We start from the raw sequence: 13,328 nt of genomic DNA, 5'->3' as shown, positions 1-13,328 counted from the left end.
TATGATCGAAGCTGGTTTGCCTGGTGTGACTCAAATTTGGACCATGTCTGAAAGCAGTGACCTCATTACTGTCCCCAAAGCACACTTATTACCCATTCCAATCCCTTGCTGCTCTTTCTTGACCCCCTCCCAGTCCACATCTGTCAGAGGGGCCTGGCTCTGGCTGGGCTCTGCCTTAGGGTTCCTGGCTAGACAACAGCTGTCTGTCACACCTTGGAGGCCCTGGGTTAGGGACCCCTCCTGTGCACCTGCATTGTTTAACAGCCTGCTTACCACAAGATGCTGTGCATGGAATGCAGGCTGTTACTGGAGGAGCTGTGGCCCTGGTGGACCTGAGACTCCAGAGATGGCTTGTCTCCTTTGTTCCCACTGTTCCAGGCTTTGACTGGACTCCTTTTATGACTGACTGTCTTCTTGGGACCCCCAAACTCTTAACCTTTTCCCTTCATATACACAGTTACTCAGAGGCACCAAGCTCCTCATAGATTCCCCTGGGAACTGTGAAACTGGGGGTGAGGTGGGGAAGTGGAAAGGGTAAACAGCAGGCTTTCCTACCAGCTCAGCGCACCCTGCAGAGGGCTCTCAGTGCTCTCTCACCCCTCCCAGCACAGACATCACAGGATCTGGGCTCATCATGCCTGCAGGCTGGTGTTTCCTGACACCTTGGATTTTAGCCACTTTCAGCAATAGAACTGGGTTGTGGCCCCAGCACAGGGAGAGGAAATGCTAGAAAGAAAAGTTTACCAAAAACAGAGGTATTTTTGTTGTTGTTAGGACACTGGGTGGGGTTAGTCCGCTGGGGTCGGATGTAGTGGGGATAAGGGGGTGGGAGTGAAAATAAGGTCTATGTATTTGAGGCTGGAGTTTGGGGAGGTGCTTATGAGGACAGAAATAGGGAGTGGGAAGAACAGAAAAGGAGAGAAGGATTGAGGGACAAAAAGAGGAGGAGAAGCTGAGTGACCCGGGGAGAAGGACCTAGAGCCCAGGCAGCGTCTGGCCCAACAGCGGAACGAAGCAAGCCCAGGTCCGAGCGCTCCTCATTGGGATACCCAGAGACAAGCCAGGACCCTTGCCGTCAAGGCTCTAGACAGACTTAGGGACCAACAGTTTGAGAATTCTGTGTGGTGGAGATATTGCAAGGAGCAGAACACCGCCCTGACTCTGAGAGAATGTCCTGGGGGAAGTGACGGCTGAGTTGAGGTGTATCGGCTGGCTATGGAAGTCTGGGCCACAAAATTCTGGGAACCAAAAGCCCTACTCAGATACTGTTCCCCGAGGGTCCAGACTCTGCGGCCCCTTTCAGAAAGGGCGGGCCGACAGCTGGCGGAAGTGCCAGGGAAGCGGGTGGGGCCACGAGGGCAACGGGAGCCGGAAGCCGGAAGCCAGAAGCCGAGGCCTGAGCCACGCATGGCGGCGATGGCTGCCGGCGGGTCTGTGGAGCCCGGGCCCACGGGGGCTGTTGCCACCCCCTCACCCGCCCAGGCCCGGCTGCCCGCCCCGGGACACTTGTTCCGGCCCATTAGTGCGGAGGACGAGGAGCAGCAGCCCACCGAGATCGAGTCGCTGTGCATGAACTGTTACCGCAACGTGAGCCGGGGCGAGTCCGCGGGCGGCGGGAGGGTAGAGCTTACTTAGGCGGGAAGGGGTCGGGGGTCGGACCCAGCCAGGTGGACCCATTCGGGGGCCCTCAGACGCGCCTGGAGTCATTACGGCGAGGAACGGGAGTTTCACTGATTTTTTTTTCCTTCGCTACTTTCTCCTTTTCCAGGGCATCACCCGCCTCCTGCTCACTAAAATTCCCTTCTTCAGAGAAATAATCGTGAGCTCCTTTTCCTGCGAACACTGCGGCTGGAACAACACGGAGATCCACTCGGCTGGCAGGATCCAGGACCAGGGAGTGCGCTACACTTTGACCGTCAGGGCCCTGGAGGTGAGAGGAGTCCAGAGCAGGTACCCCAGCCACTATCCTAGAGAGAGCTTGGGGACTCGAATTAAGAGTTCTGGTCCAGGCAGTTGGGCCTCGACTAAATCCCCCTGTGTCTCCAAGCTTTAGTTTCCTCTTTTGTAAAATGGTGTTGGTGATGTCCATCTGCTTAGGAGAGATTTGTGAAAGTGCTTTGTAAGTTTTGTCAGAGGTTATGAAATGTATAGTTGTTATGAATAGTATCCTCATCGTTTGGACAGTCTGGCTAACACCTGTAATATTCTGACTGGAGTAGAGAGAAGGAGAAACAGCTGGGCTGGTGTTTGATGGAGGGGGAAAATTTGGTTATTTCCCGAGGAGAAGCTATACCGCTCACTCTTTGGACTGAAAGTTTTCCTTTCTGCCCAGGACATGAACAGAGAAGTGGTGAAGACTGACTCTGCCACCACGAGGATCCCTGAGCTGGATTTTGAAATTCCTGCCTTCAGCCAGAAGGGAGGTAAGTTTAAGATCAGAGTATTTGGGCTGTTCACAGTAACTGGAATCTTACCCACTTGCAAAACATCTGGTGCCACGTCTAGTGGCTGTATATGGGTTTGGCCATGTAAATCATTGTGATCTTCACTGGATTAACATGAGCAGAAAGCTTAGGTGAAACAGCTTGAGGTAGTAGACAGAAATATTAAGACCATGATGTACTTATTATAGAATTTTGGCTATAAATCACTGGTTTCAGAGATGAGTGAAGCCTTATGCTTGGCCTCCTCATTTTACAGATGAGGAAATCAAGGCCCAGAGAGTTCAAGTGAATTGCTTAGGGTCATATCAGCACTTGATAGCAAAGCTAAGACCCACTTGTCTTTTGTTCTTGTTCACAAGCTCTGACCACTGTTGAAGGATTGATCAGCCGTGCTATCTCTGGCTTGGAGCAGGACCAGCCCACACGAAGGGTGAGCTGGGGTTTTCTGGTTATAGCAGCTGAAGGAATAATTGCTTCTATGTGCCTGAGTAGTGTGTTCAGCTTCCCGTCTAGGTGAACTGTCTCTGACTGAATGTTGGGGAATTTTGGGGGGAAGCATATGGTGGTGCTGTAGCTGCCAGGATGTTACGTATGTTGTACTTTTGTCCTTCCTACTTCCATCCCCCAGTGTGTATTCAGGTCTCATCTCAGACAATGTAACATTACCTCTGAAGAGCCTTTCCTAATCCCTTGAATTATCTATGCTTCTTGAGTATTCCATTGTATCTTATGTTTATTTTTGACAGAAATAATATAACTGCATTTAGTTGTCTGTCTCCCTAAGTGGCTAAGGAGCCCTATGAGAGGACTGTGATTTATTTACTGTTATATCCCTAACCTATCATGAGTGCCTGGGGTGAATGGTTGAATGAGTGAGAAAATGAGGCTCACCTGGCACCACCCATAAACTTCAGACTTGTTTACTCCATTTCATTGTGAAGTCTGAGTTACCCTATTCACACTCACACTGAGACAGGTGGCGACTTCCTAATGGAAGTGACATGGGTGTGACAAGGAGTGGGGCATGAGGTATACCACCAGGGCTGATGATTTTACTCTCTGTTCATGGCAGGCAAATGAAGAAGCCATAGCTGAAAGAATTGATGAGTTCATTGCCAAACTGAAGAAGCTAAAACAAGTGGCCTCCCCTTTCACTTTGGTGAGTATTGAGGGACTGTAGTTACTCTTGTTATATGGGGAGAGACTATTAAAACTGTCTGGGATTTTTTCATTGTGGTGCCTGAGTGGTCTGATGGTAGGTGCAGGATTGTGTATGATTTCTTGTTGAAATTACTCTCTCTTCACCCATCTGTTAGATCATTGATGATCCCTCGGGGAACAGCTTTGTGGAAAACCCACATGCTCCCCAGAAGGATGCTGCCCTAGTGATCACACACTACAATCGTACGCTACAGCAGGAGGAGATGCTGGGGCTCCAGGTAAGTGGGCTGAAGGAGCCAGAAGAATGCTCTGGAATTTTCTTGCACTTGGATTCAGTGGAAACTTATTTTGTTGCTGATGCCGTGTACCCTGTCTTACCTTGTTTGTACCTCTCGTCTAGCTCATATCAAGGAATTAGTGTGAACTTCACAGAAAGGATGGCAGTGGCTGTTTTACTATCCTGAGATCTGTTCTTCTTTTGATTGGAACTTTGCTTTCAGGCTTCTGTGTCCAACCCATAAGGTGCCACCCGAAGAAGCGAGCCAGAGCATTTTCTCCCACTCCAGGGAAGGGTGTTGGGGAGGTTGAGGTATACCTGCCAACTTATGATTTGCATCTCTGCTACTTTAGGCAGAAGCAACTGAGGAGAAGCCAGAAGAGGAAGATCTCAGAAATGAGGTGAGTCACATTGGCTACTGTTGAGGAAGGGGCAGAGTTGTGGGCTGAGACTGATGCTATTCAGTGTCTCTGCATTGCCACCAACATGGGCGACCACCACCATACCAAGTGAATGTCTTCAGCCTGAGCATCCTGCCTGGGAGGGCTCATCCTGTGTCCCCATATTGTGTTCCAGGTTCTACAGTTTAACACAAACTGCTCAGAATGCAATGCCCCAGCTCAGACCAACATGAAGGTAGTACGTATCTTTTGCCAAGCAGTTGGGTTGCTCTTCATCTGACTCAGGTATGAAGATTATATTTGTAATGAATCATGATGATCATCGCTTCAAGGAAAGCACGTGTTTTATTCCCAGTGATGAGGAGGATGTTGCCTTTGATTAGACCATGTACCTTGGCTTTTGGGTTCAAGGAGAAAATTAAGCCATGGTCTCGAGGCTCTTGTGTGTGGCCTGAGCCATGTCTTCAAATATTTGTGAACAGGGATCACCGTGGTTTGAGAATGTGTCCTCTTCTGGGGGACTCTTGGAGTTAGGCTGTTTCTTATGATGTGTTTCCTGCAGCCCTGGGACCAGCATCTGTTTGTGTGAGTTTGGCTTTGTTCTTCCCCCAGAGGGTGGTTTTACTCTCCTGGAAGCAGATTTCCTTAACTCTCCATCTTGCAGAAATCCCCCACTTTAAGGAGGTTATCATCATGGCTACCAACTGTGAGCACTGTGGGCATCGGACCAATGAGGTGGGTGGGCTCCATCGTTTTGGATTCTTCCTAAATCTGCTGCTTCAGGATGCGGGGAGACGGGTCAGGGCAGGTTGGGTCATTCTCTTAGGCTTAGTGTAGGATGAGGAGCCCTTGGAGATTTGGGAATTAGCCTAGAAAAGAAAAGTTAGAGATATCAGAACTCATTAAGGCATATTGAAGGTTGATTATATGGAAGAGAGAGAAGACTTTTGACTCCTCAGAGGGGTGGAAGTTGAGGGATGCAGATTTTAACCCCATAATGAAGAACTTAATAGAGCTGTCTGAAAATAGAATGGGTTGTCTTCGAGGGTTGTAAATTCCTTTTCTCTTGAGTGTATTTGAGTATAAGCTGATCAGATTTTTAAATGAGAATATTATACAGGGCATCCACACATTGGATGTAGTGGGTGAAAGGACTGAAATAAATGCTTGAAAGTCTCTTTCAACCCCACGAGTCAGATTTTTTTTTAAGGTAAATTTATAGAGTTTCTTGGCAATTTGTAATAACTTTTGGCATGCTACTGGTCCTGGGCACTCTGCTCCTCACCAGCTCTTGGCGTTTTTGATTTGGGTGACTATTACCACTATTGGTTTAGAAAGCTGTCCTTGGTAGCTGTTAGTGGGCCTGACTGATTGGAAGTCCAAGCCTATGAGGTCTCCCTGGCACAAGGTGGGGCTCAACGTCTTTTCTCTACTGCTGCTCCTGACTGTTGTCTATGCAGGTGAAATCTGGAGGCGCAGTAGAGCCCTTGGGCACCAGGATCACCCTCCATATCACAGATCCCTCAGATATGACCAGAGACCTCCTCAAGGTAACAACCAGCTTGGGAAAGTGACTGTCCTCCTCATAAGGCTGTCTATATCTAGGGGAAATAGTCTTTTTAAAAATAGTATTCGGAGACAAAAGGTACCTCCTTACTTCCCTGGGTTTGAGGATCCCCGAGCAGTGTTAAACCATGGTTGGAATTGCTGATTCAGAAGGTGACCCATAAACTCTTTCTGATGATTAGGCAGCTTTTTGGCTTCCAGTGTTTATACGGGCCCTTTTCTTTGATCCCTAATGACAGGATACCTGACAGCTTGGAGCTGTGATTCAGAGTTTCCCTTTATTAAGTTGGTTCCATTTCTCTGGTTCAGGTGGGCAGGAATGAGTTTTGAGTTTTAACTGGGGAGCCAGAGAAAATTGGTACAGCTGACTTTGTCCCCAAACTGTCACTGGTGGTATAAATTTGGCAGGAGGGCTCTGGTTGGCTTTCTTTGCTCCTGATTTAAAGCTTAATTTGTCCTCTCATCCCACAGTCTGAGACATGTAGTGTGGAAATTCCAGAGCTAGAATTTGAACTCGGAATGGCTGTCCTTGGGGGCAAGTTCACCACACTGGAGGGGCTGCTAAAAGACATCCGGGAACTGGTGAGTCACCATAGTATACAGTTTCTTTCAGCAATTTGGCCTTGGGAAGAGACTGGAAGACCTCAAACATTCTAGTTTTTGGTGCTAATAACTGGGGATTTCTCTGTCTTAAAGCTGGTTTAAGAGACTTAAATACTATTTTAGATTATGAAGATAAGTTTATGGAAAATTTTGAATGGAAATTCCCAGGCCTAACTCTGGCTCTGGGACAATGTAGTTATTTTGTGATCTTGGGTCAGTCATTTGTTTCACTGTAAAATGAGGGGATGAGGTTCCTTCCAGCACCTAAAACTCCCTGATACACATATATGTGTGTGTTGACTTAGCCCATATATTTATCTTCTTGACGAATCATTTCACATAATTGATTCTCAGTTGTTGGGTATTTTGTCTCTGTAAATTGTACTTTTTCATTGCATTTATTTGCCAAATTAGGGTTAGAGATCATATTATAAGAATATTTTTCTAGATTTTGTTTCACATTGCCAGTGTTGTTGTCTTGACAGGTTGATCCCATAGACCTCTAGGAGTAGCTGCCTAGGTGAGAAAGGCAGTTTGGGATAAGTGGAGACCAAGCCTCCCTGACTAGGCACCCACTGCTCCCCCTGCTCCATAAACTGGCCTGGTTTATGGTCAAGCCTAAGAAACATCAAGCCAGTATTCTAGCAATTTGGATGTCATTTATTGCAGGTGACCAAGAACCCTTTCACACTGGGTGACAGTTCTAATCCTGGCCAGACGGAGAAACTACAGGAGTTTAGTCACAAGTTGGACCAGGTGAGAGAACACTGGTGAGTCAGTACTTGTGGTCTTGGGCTCCAGTGAATAAGAGGCTACATACCCATTCTTTGCCACTTTTTGAACATTTAACCATCATGTTGGGGATTCTTCTGGTCTCCTGTGTCCCATGTCCCCTTCTTTCTTGGTTTTCTCCCTTGTTTTGTTGGAGCATCTTCTCCAGTAGCTTCCTGAGAAAGATTGCATGGAAAATAAAATTTCTGGGACCTTCCATATCTGAAAATATCTTTATTCTACCCTCACACTAGATTGATCATTGGATGGGAATAAAATGCTAGGATATAAATAATTTTTCATCAGAATTTCAAAGACATCGCACTACTGTCTTCCAGTTTCCAGTTTGGCTACTGAGAAATCTGAAGCCATTCTGATTCCTGATCTTTTTGTTTCCCGTGATGTGAAATTTCAGGATGTGTCTTAGTGTGTGTCAACCTTCAACTGCTATGCTGAGTACTTAGTGGGGGCTTTCAATCTGGAAAACTTTATGTGGTTCAGTCCTAGGAAGTTTTCTTGAATTACTCTATTGAAGACTGCCTTTTCTCTCTTCTCTCTTTCTCAAAAGTCCTGGGTTTTAGATATTAGACTTACTTGTGTGGTCTTCTGTAATTTACTTATTGTCTTACTTAGTTTCCATTTCCTGTAAGTTGCTTGCTTTTTTTTTTTCCCATTTAATTTTCTGTCTTTCAATGTTAGGGGCTTTGCTCCGAAGTTTGGTAATTACTGTCTGCTTACAAGTAGAGGACTAAAAACCTGAGTGGGGGTGAGTCTTGTTGACATGGTGCTCATTGTAGGGGTATTTAGCTTAACCATTTTGTTGAGGTAGATCCCATTGCCAGAATCGTTAGGTCTTTCCTCTTGGGCTGGTCAGATTCTCATCAGTGGCTGTTTCACTTCCCATTCTGAGGATGAAGGCTTAGCTGGCAGTGTTCTTAGAACTGAGTGTAGGAAGAGAGCTGGGGTGGGTGTATGTCTGTTTCCAATAAGCTTACATTCACTTAACCTCCTTGTTCTTGATTCCTTTCCCTCGACCTTCAACTGGGCCCAGTGTCCCCCGTCAATAGCATGCTGTGGTAACTTCTCCAAACAAAAAAAGTCATTGGTGTGGGAGATGGGATTGGGGATGTCCAATTGCTTCTTAAATAGCTTTTAAATGGTCCTTATTTTAGATCCTTTCCATCCCACTTCCAGGGGTAACTAATTTCACCAGTTCTTTAAATTTTGGGGGATTCTGCAATGTAAATTGGGTTGGTTCTTGTCTGGCAGACAGCTCCTTCCTACCAGGAGCTGTGTCAAATTTACCTGTGTTCTGTCTCTCCTTTAGATCATCGAGGGTAACATAAAGGCCCACTTTATTATGGATGATCCAGCAGGAAACAGTTACTTGCAGGTATAGTTGATCTCTGATATTGCATGGAGATATATTTTCTGATCATTCTTGAATATGTATCATATCCTCAGTAACTGAAAAACTTGATTCTAAGTGGATTACTCTTTATTGGGGAACTTCTGGAAGAAGAAGATGAGGGAAAGGGGGAAAAGATTTTAAATGTGTGTAAAGGAGGTTACATTTTAAATGTGTGTAAAAAAGGATACTCCTAGGATCCTTTCTTCCTATAGTTTAGTTCCTATAGACTATAGTCCTAGCGCTGGAGTTTTCATTCTGCAAATCTGATTGTGGAGTGAGGAGAAACAGTGCCTTGTCCAGAGGCCCAGACTGAGAGGCTTTAAGCATACTAGGAAGATAGTCTGTTGACTGATGTAGTTTAACATAGTGAGAACCTATTATGGGTCAGGCAGAACTTCTAAGTTCTTCCCATGATTAAGAACATTGCCACACTTCTCGTAAGAAGGTGCAGATATAAAATTTTTTAGGCAGACTGTTTCCTGATTCTGCCTGGGGCTGGGCTGTCCCACTCCTGGGCCATGTGGACTCTGTTGTTGCCCAGGAGTTCAGCATAGCCATGGGGAATTGGAGGCCCTTAGAAAGAGAATAAAAATCTCATTAAGTTCTTGGGAAAGTGGGAGTTGTAAGCAGTCTGTGGGAGGGGAAGTGGCCGGATGGCACAGGCACTGATTGTCTGTCTGTGGCATTACAGAATGTATATGCACCTGAAGATGATCCTGAGATGAAGGTGGAGCATTATCAGCGCACCTTTGAACAAAATGAGGAGCTGGGGCTCAATGACATGAAGACGGAGGACTATGAGACAGGTCTGGCCCCACAGCGGTAGCAGTGGGCAGTTCATGAGCCAGCCTCCATCACTGCTCATACTATGGGTTATTTATTACTATTGGAATAAGGCTGGGAGTGTCCTCTCGCCTGCCCTTGCCGACTGTGGGGGAGGACTCCTGACTTGAGTCAGAGATCTAGGCCTGCTTTTAACAGCTTGTGCATGTGCAAGCCTGTGTGTTACTTGACTTTATTTTGGAGGTTTTGAATCAGCCTGGGAAGAAACCCGGAAAAGAACCATGGGACATGTCATCAGTTTTTTTCTATCAAGCTTTACCCTCCTTCCACACAATGCTTTGTCCTCTGAGGTCGGAACTCTGAAGTTGGAGAAGGTGGAATCAAGTTACAGCCGGAGTTTGGGAGTTGGTATTGGATATATAAAATACTGACTTTCAGCAGGAAAGGGGTCTCCTGAGGGGAGGGAGTCCAATACAGGTAAAGAAGTTATTAAAACAATGCCTTTCAAACAGCACTGGCCTGTATATTCACTCTGTCCTTGTCTGATATTATGCTGTTAGAATTCAGCTTCCTAAAGAACATTTTCTCCAATGTGGCCACTGTAATTTGGGGATTGGAGCTGGCATTTCATTCATTGCTTCAGCAGAATTTGGTTGCCTACTTTATGCCAGGCACACCAGAGAACAATGAATAAAAGAAATCTCTGCTTTCATGGAGTTTAAAGTCTGGTAGGGAAAATTCACAATAAATGGACAAAATACTGTCAGATGGTGATTGGTGTTATGGAGGAATGTAAAGCAGGGAAGGGTTGGGCCGACCCCGTGGCGCACTTGGGAGAGTGCGGCGCTGGGAGCGCAGCAGTGCTCCCGCCCGCGGGTTCGGATCCTATATAAGGATGGCCGGTGCGTGCGCTGCTCACTGGCTGAGCGCAGTGCGGCCGGTCACAAAAAGACAAAAAACAAACAAACAAAAAAAAATAAAGCAGGGAAGGGTAAGGGCTGTGCTAGGGAAGGTGGGGGCAGGTGTTGCAAATAGAGTGGTCAGAGATGATCTCAACCAGGAGGTGATAATATGACATTAGGCAAAACTGAGAAGGTAGTAATGGAGTGAGCCGGGGGGAAGTTGTAGGGAGAAATTTCCGGGCAGAGGGAACTGCAAATGCAAAAGGTCTAAGGTTGGAGAACGTTTGAGCCAGTGGGGTATTTGAGATCAGCTGGTCTCACTCTCAGTTACAAATGGGGAAATAGGTTCAACCAGAGAGGGCTGGCCACAGTTGCATAGGAAGTTAAGGACCCAGTGAGCACTGCTGCCCAGGGCCGTGGACTCGCCAGCTGGTGCTCTTTCCACAGTCTTCTGTGGTGCTGGCTGCAGGACATTTGTTCAATAAAGACCAGTTAATTCATTGACATGCCATCACAAGCCTTATTGCACAGTGCTGCAGACTTAACTGAAGAATTGCTTAGTTACAGATAACTTAGCAATCAGACATCTACTCTCACTGCCCTATTAAACTATCCTCAGAGGTCACAAGTGATTTTCCATTTGGAAAATCTTCTCATTCTCTGTTTCTGTCCTATTTGACACCGGGCCATCTCTTCTCAGTCCTCTTGGCTCTTGTGCACCCCTGGTTTTCCCTTTACTTTGATCATTTCTTATTTGGAGTCTCTGCCTTCTCCCTCTTTTTAAAATGTATTTGTTTCCAAAAGTTCTGCTTTCAGACACCTCTCCATATTGGATACTTTGGCATCTTACGTGTAGGACTAACTATCACACCTATATTTCTAATTTCTGTCAGTGAGGTGTTTTAAGAATTTGGAGACAGGGCTGGCTGGCTAGCTGTTTAGAGCATGTTGCTGATAACACCAAGGTCCAGGGTTCAATCCCTGTACTGGCCAGCTGCCAAAAAATAAAAAAATTTGGAGACTGAGGATAGCAAATGACTCACAAACTCTAAAGCTACAACACTTTGAATAGACTTCTCATATGCAAGTATTCCACCCTAAGAGATTGCCTATAGATTTTTCCAACAGACCTGGGAAACTGAGTTTACCAGGCAACCTTATGATCAATTTATCATTTGGTCTCTTGAATGGACTTCCCCATGGGGTAGGTGTGCTCTGTGAAGATGAGCCCCCATGTCAGGGAACAATGGCACTCTGACTTATTACTGAGTCTCTTGTGGGTTTGGTTGGTGTGAGGCAACCTCCCAGACTCCAACCAGTTACTTGGAAATGATAACTTGAGTTTCTGAACCTGCAAGGACTGGACCAGGTGCCAGACTGGGATAACCTAGTTAAGGTACTTCTTGCTCCTTGACAGGGCCAGGGCCTGGCATCCTTAGGTTTTACACCATTCTCTTAAAGTCAGGGTAGAAGCTTACGTCTGTTTAACCATGTCTTGTCCCATAGCTCCTAGCATATGGCATATGGTTCCTAAAATCTGTTATAATCCTCCACAGATGCTAATGAATCATCCATCCGAGGTTGAGCCGTTAGGTCACTGAACATAACATATGTAGGTGAGACAAAGTGCCAGCCCAAGAACAGGTAGATTCAGTTTCACAACCACAAGAGTAAAATTTAAGTGAAAAGTTTTATAATTATATTAAAAAATGTCAATGGTTCATTTGTGAGGGCATGCCTCCTACTTCATATTTCAAGCATGTTAAATACAGTCATACCTCACATGTGAACGTACAGGGAGGTGCTGAGTTCGCATCTGTGTCGTGATGAGTGAGCTGTGGAGATAAATGTTGGGAGTACGTATGAAGGGGCAATCGACTTGGCTAACGGAAAGCTTTAATGATGGCTAAGACTTTTGTTACTGTCAGTGTATTTCCTCCTTTGTGCAACTGTGGTATGTGCCTGTTGCACACTGCAGGGAATGGTGCCTCTGCTTAAATTTAGGGCATTGGTGTTTAAGACTACTTAGCTTTATTCTTATTTTCACACACTTCTCTTGAAGAGAATGGCAGTGTTTTCAATTGGGAAAAGAGCTGGCGCTTATTCTGTGTACCCACCTGAGAGTTTAATATTGGCACCTCTAATGCTTCACTTTCCTAGTGTGAAGTGGAGATAGTAATGCCATCTACTTCATAGGATTTTTGTGAGGATTAAGTGAATTAATTGTGAAGTGCTTTTATAGGTATTTTCTCTCATAATCCTCACAAAAATTCTGGAGTCTGTTTCTGCTTTAAATCCTTTCTGGGAAAAAGGAGCTATAAATAAAATTATTGCCATTTTACAGGTGAGGAAATGGCCTCAGAGAGGCTAGGTAACTTCCAGAAGGAAGCAGAGCTTCTAAGAGACAAGCTTCAAACCCAGGCCAGTCAGACTCTGAAACCTGAGCTCTGACTATTTTGAGTTCAAGTCCATAATTACTATATGAGGGTACTTCAAAAGGTTCGTGGAAAAATAGAATTGACAGATAATGCAAATCTGCATGAATTTGTTGAAGACCCCTCAAATGGTTTTATTAGCTGCAACTGCAGAGAGAGGGCAAAGCTTAGATGGTGCCACTGACACGGCATCTGATCCTGCTTAACTGCCCTGTGAGGTAGGGGTGGGACATGAGCCTGGGGCTTGTCAGGCTAAAAAACTGGGCAGAATGGGTAGCAGTGGAACTGAAGAAGACAGAAATGGGCAAGACAGGAGTTGATGGGGGCCGAGAGGGCTATACTGATAATGTTCACTGGAGCAGAAATATGAGACTTTCTGAAAGCTTGCTGATGCCAGAGTGGAGATAGGGCTGTGGAGTTCAGTTTGGCATACCAAATTGGACTAGAAGCCAAGTCAGGGTTGTGTGTGGGGTACCTATGGAGCCCTCTAGCTAGTGAAGCCCTATCTTCTCAGTCCAGTGTCCCCTTCTCACAAGCCCTCAAGACTCAGCCTGCTTTCCTTTCTGGGTCTGTG

At 45.9% G+C, this 13,328-nt stretch overlaps 1 protein-coding gene across 3 annotated transcripts; it reads left to right on the top strand.

The window, feature by feature from the left end:
* Positions 1–1,390: 1,390 nt before the first annotated feature.
* ZPR1 (ZPR1 zinc finger) lies at positions 1,391–9,928 on the top strand. Of its 3 annotated transcripts, XR_010023391.1 has the most exons (15): positions 1,391–1,587; positions 1,769–1,930; positions 2,333–2,423; positions 2,804–2,874; positions 3,517–3,603; positions 3,761–3,883; positions 4,236–4,283; positions 4,459–4,525; positions 4,948–5,018; positions 5,744–5,833; positions 6,321–6,431; positions 7,122–7,208; positions 7,923–7,989; positions 8,551–8,616; positions 9,326–9,339. XR_010023391.1 is itself a non-coding variant. In XM_063093783.1 (14 exons), exons 1-14 carry the CDS (start codon positions 1,408–1,410, stop codon positions 9,458–9,460), a joined length of 1,389 nt encoding a protein of 462 aa, XP_062949853.1. In that variant the 5' UTR covers positions 1,391–1,407; the 3' UTR covers positions 9,461–9,928. The 3 variants fall into 3 exon arrangements, 1 of the variants encoding a protein (XP_062949853.1); XR_010023392.1 differs by lacking the exon at positions 7,923–7,989 and having other exon boundaries at positions 7,122–7,222; XM_063093783.1 differs by lacking the exon at positions 7,923–7,989 and having other exon boundaries at positions 9,326–9,928.
* Positions 9,929–13,328: the final 3,400 nt, after the last annotated feature.

The sequence above is a fragment of the Cynocephalus volans genome, chromosome 4 (genome assembly GCF_027409185.1).
Source record: "Cynocephalus volans isolate mCynVol1 chromosome 4, mCynVol1.pri, whole genome shotgun sequence".
Classification (NCBI taxonomy): Eukaryota; Metazoa; Chordata; class Mammalia; order Dermoptera; family Cynocephalidae; genus Cynocephalus; species Cynocephalus volans.
This window is presented reverse-complemented; position numbering and strand designations above follow the sequence as displayed.

Coding starts and splice junctions, on each gene's coding strand:
- ZPR1 (XM_063093783.1), top strand. CDS start 1,408: ATGGCGGCGATGGCTGCCGGCGGGTCTGTGGAGCCCGGGCCCACGGGG. Junction 2,424..2,803: donor TGCCTTCAGCCAGAAGGGAG/GTAAGTTTAAGA, acceptor CTTGTTCACAAG/CTCTGACCACTGTTGAAGGA. Junction 4,284..4,458: donor AGGAAGATCTCAGAAATGAG/GTGAGTCACATT, acceptor ATTGTGTTCCAG/GTTCTACAGTTTAACACAAA.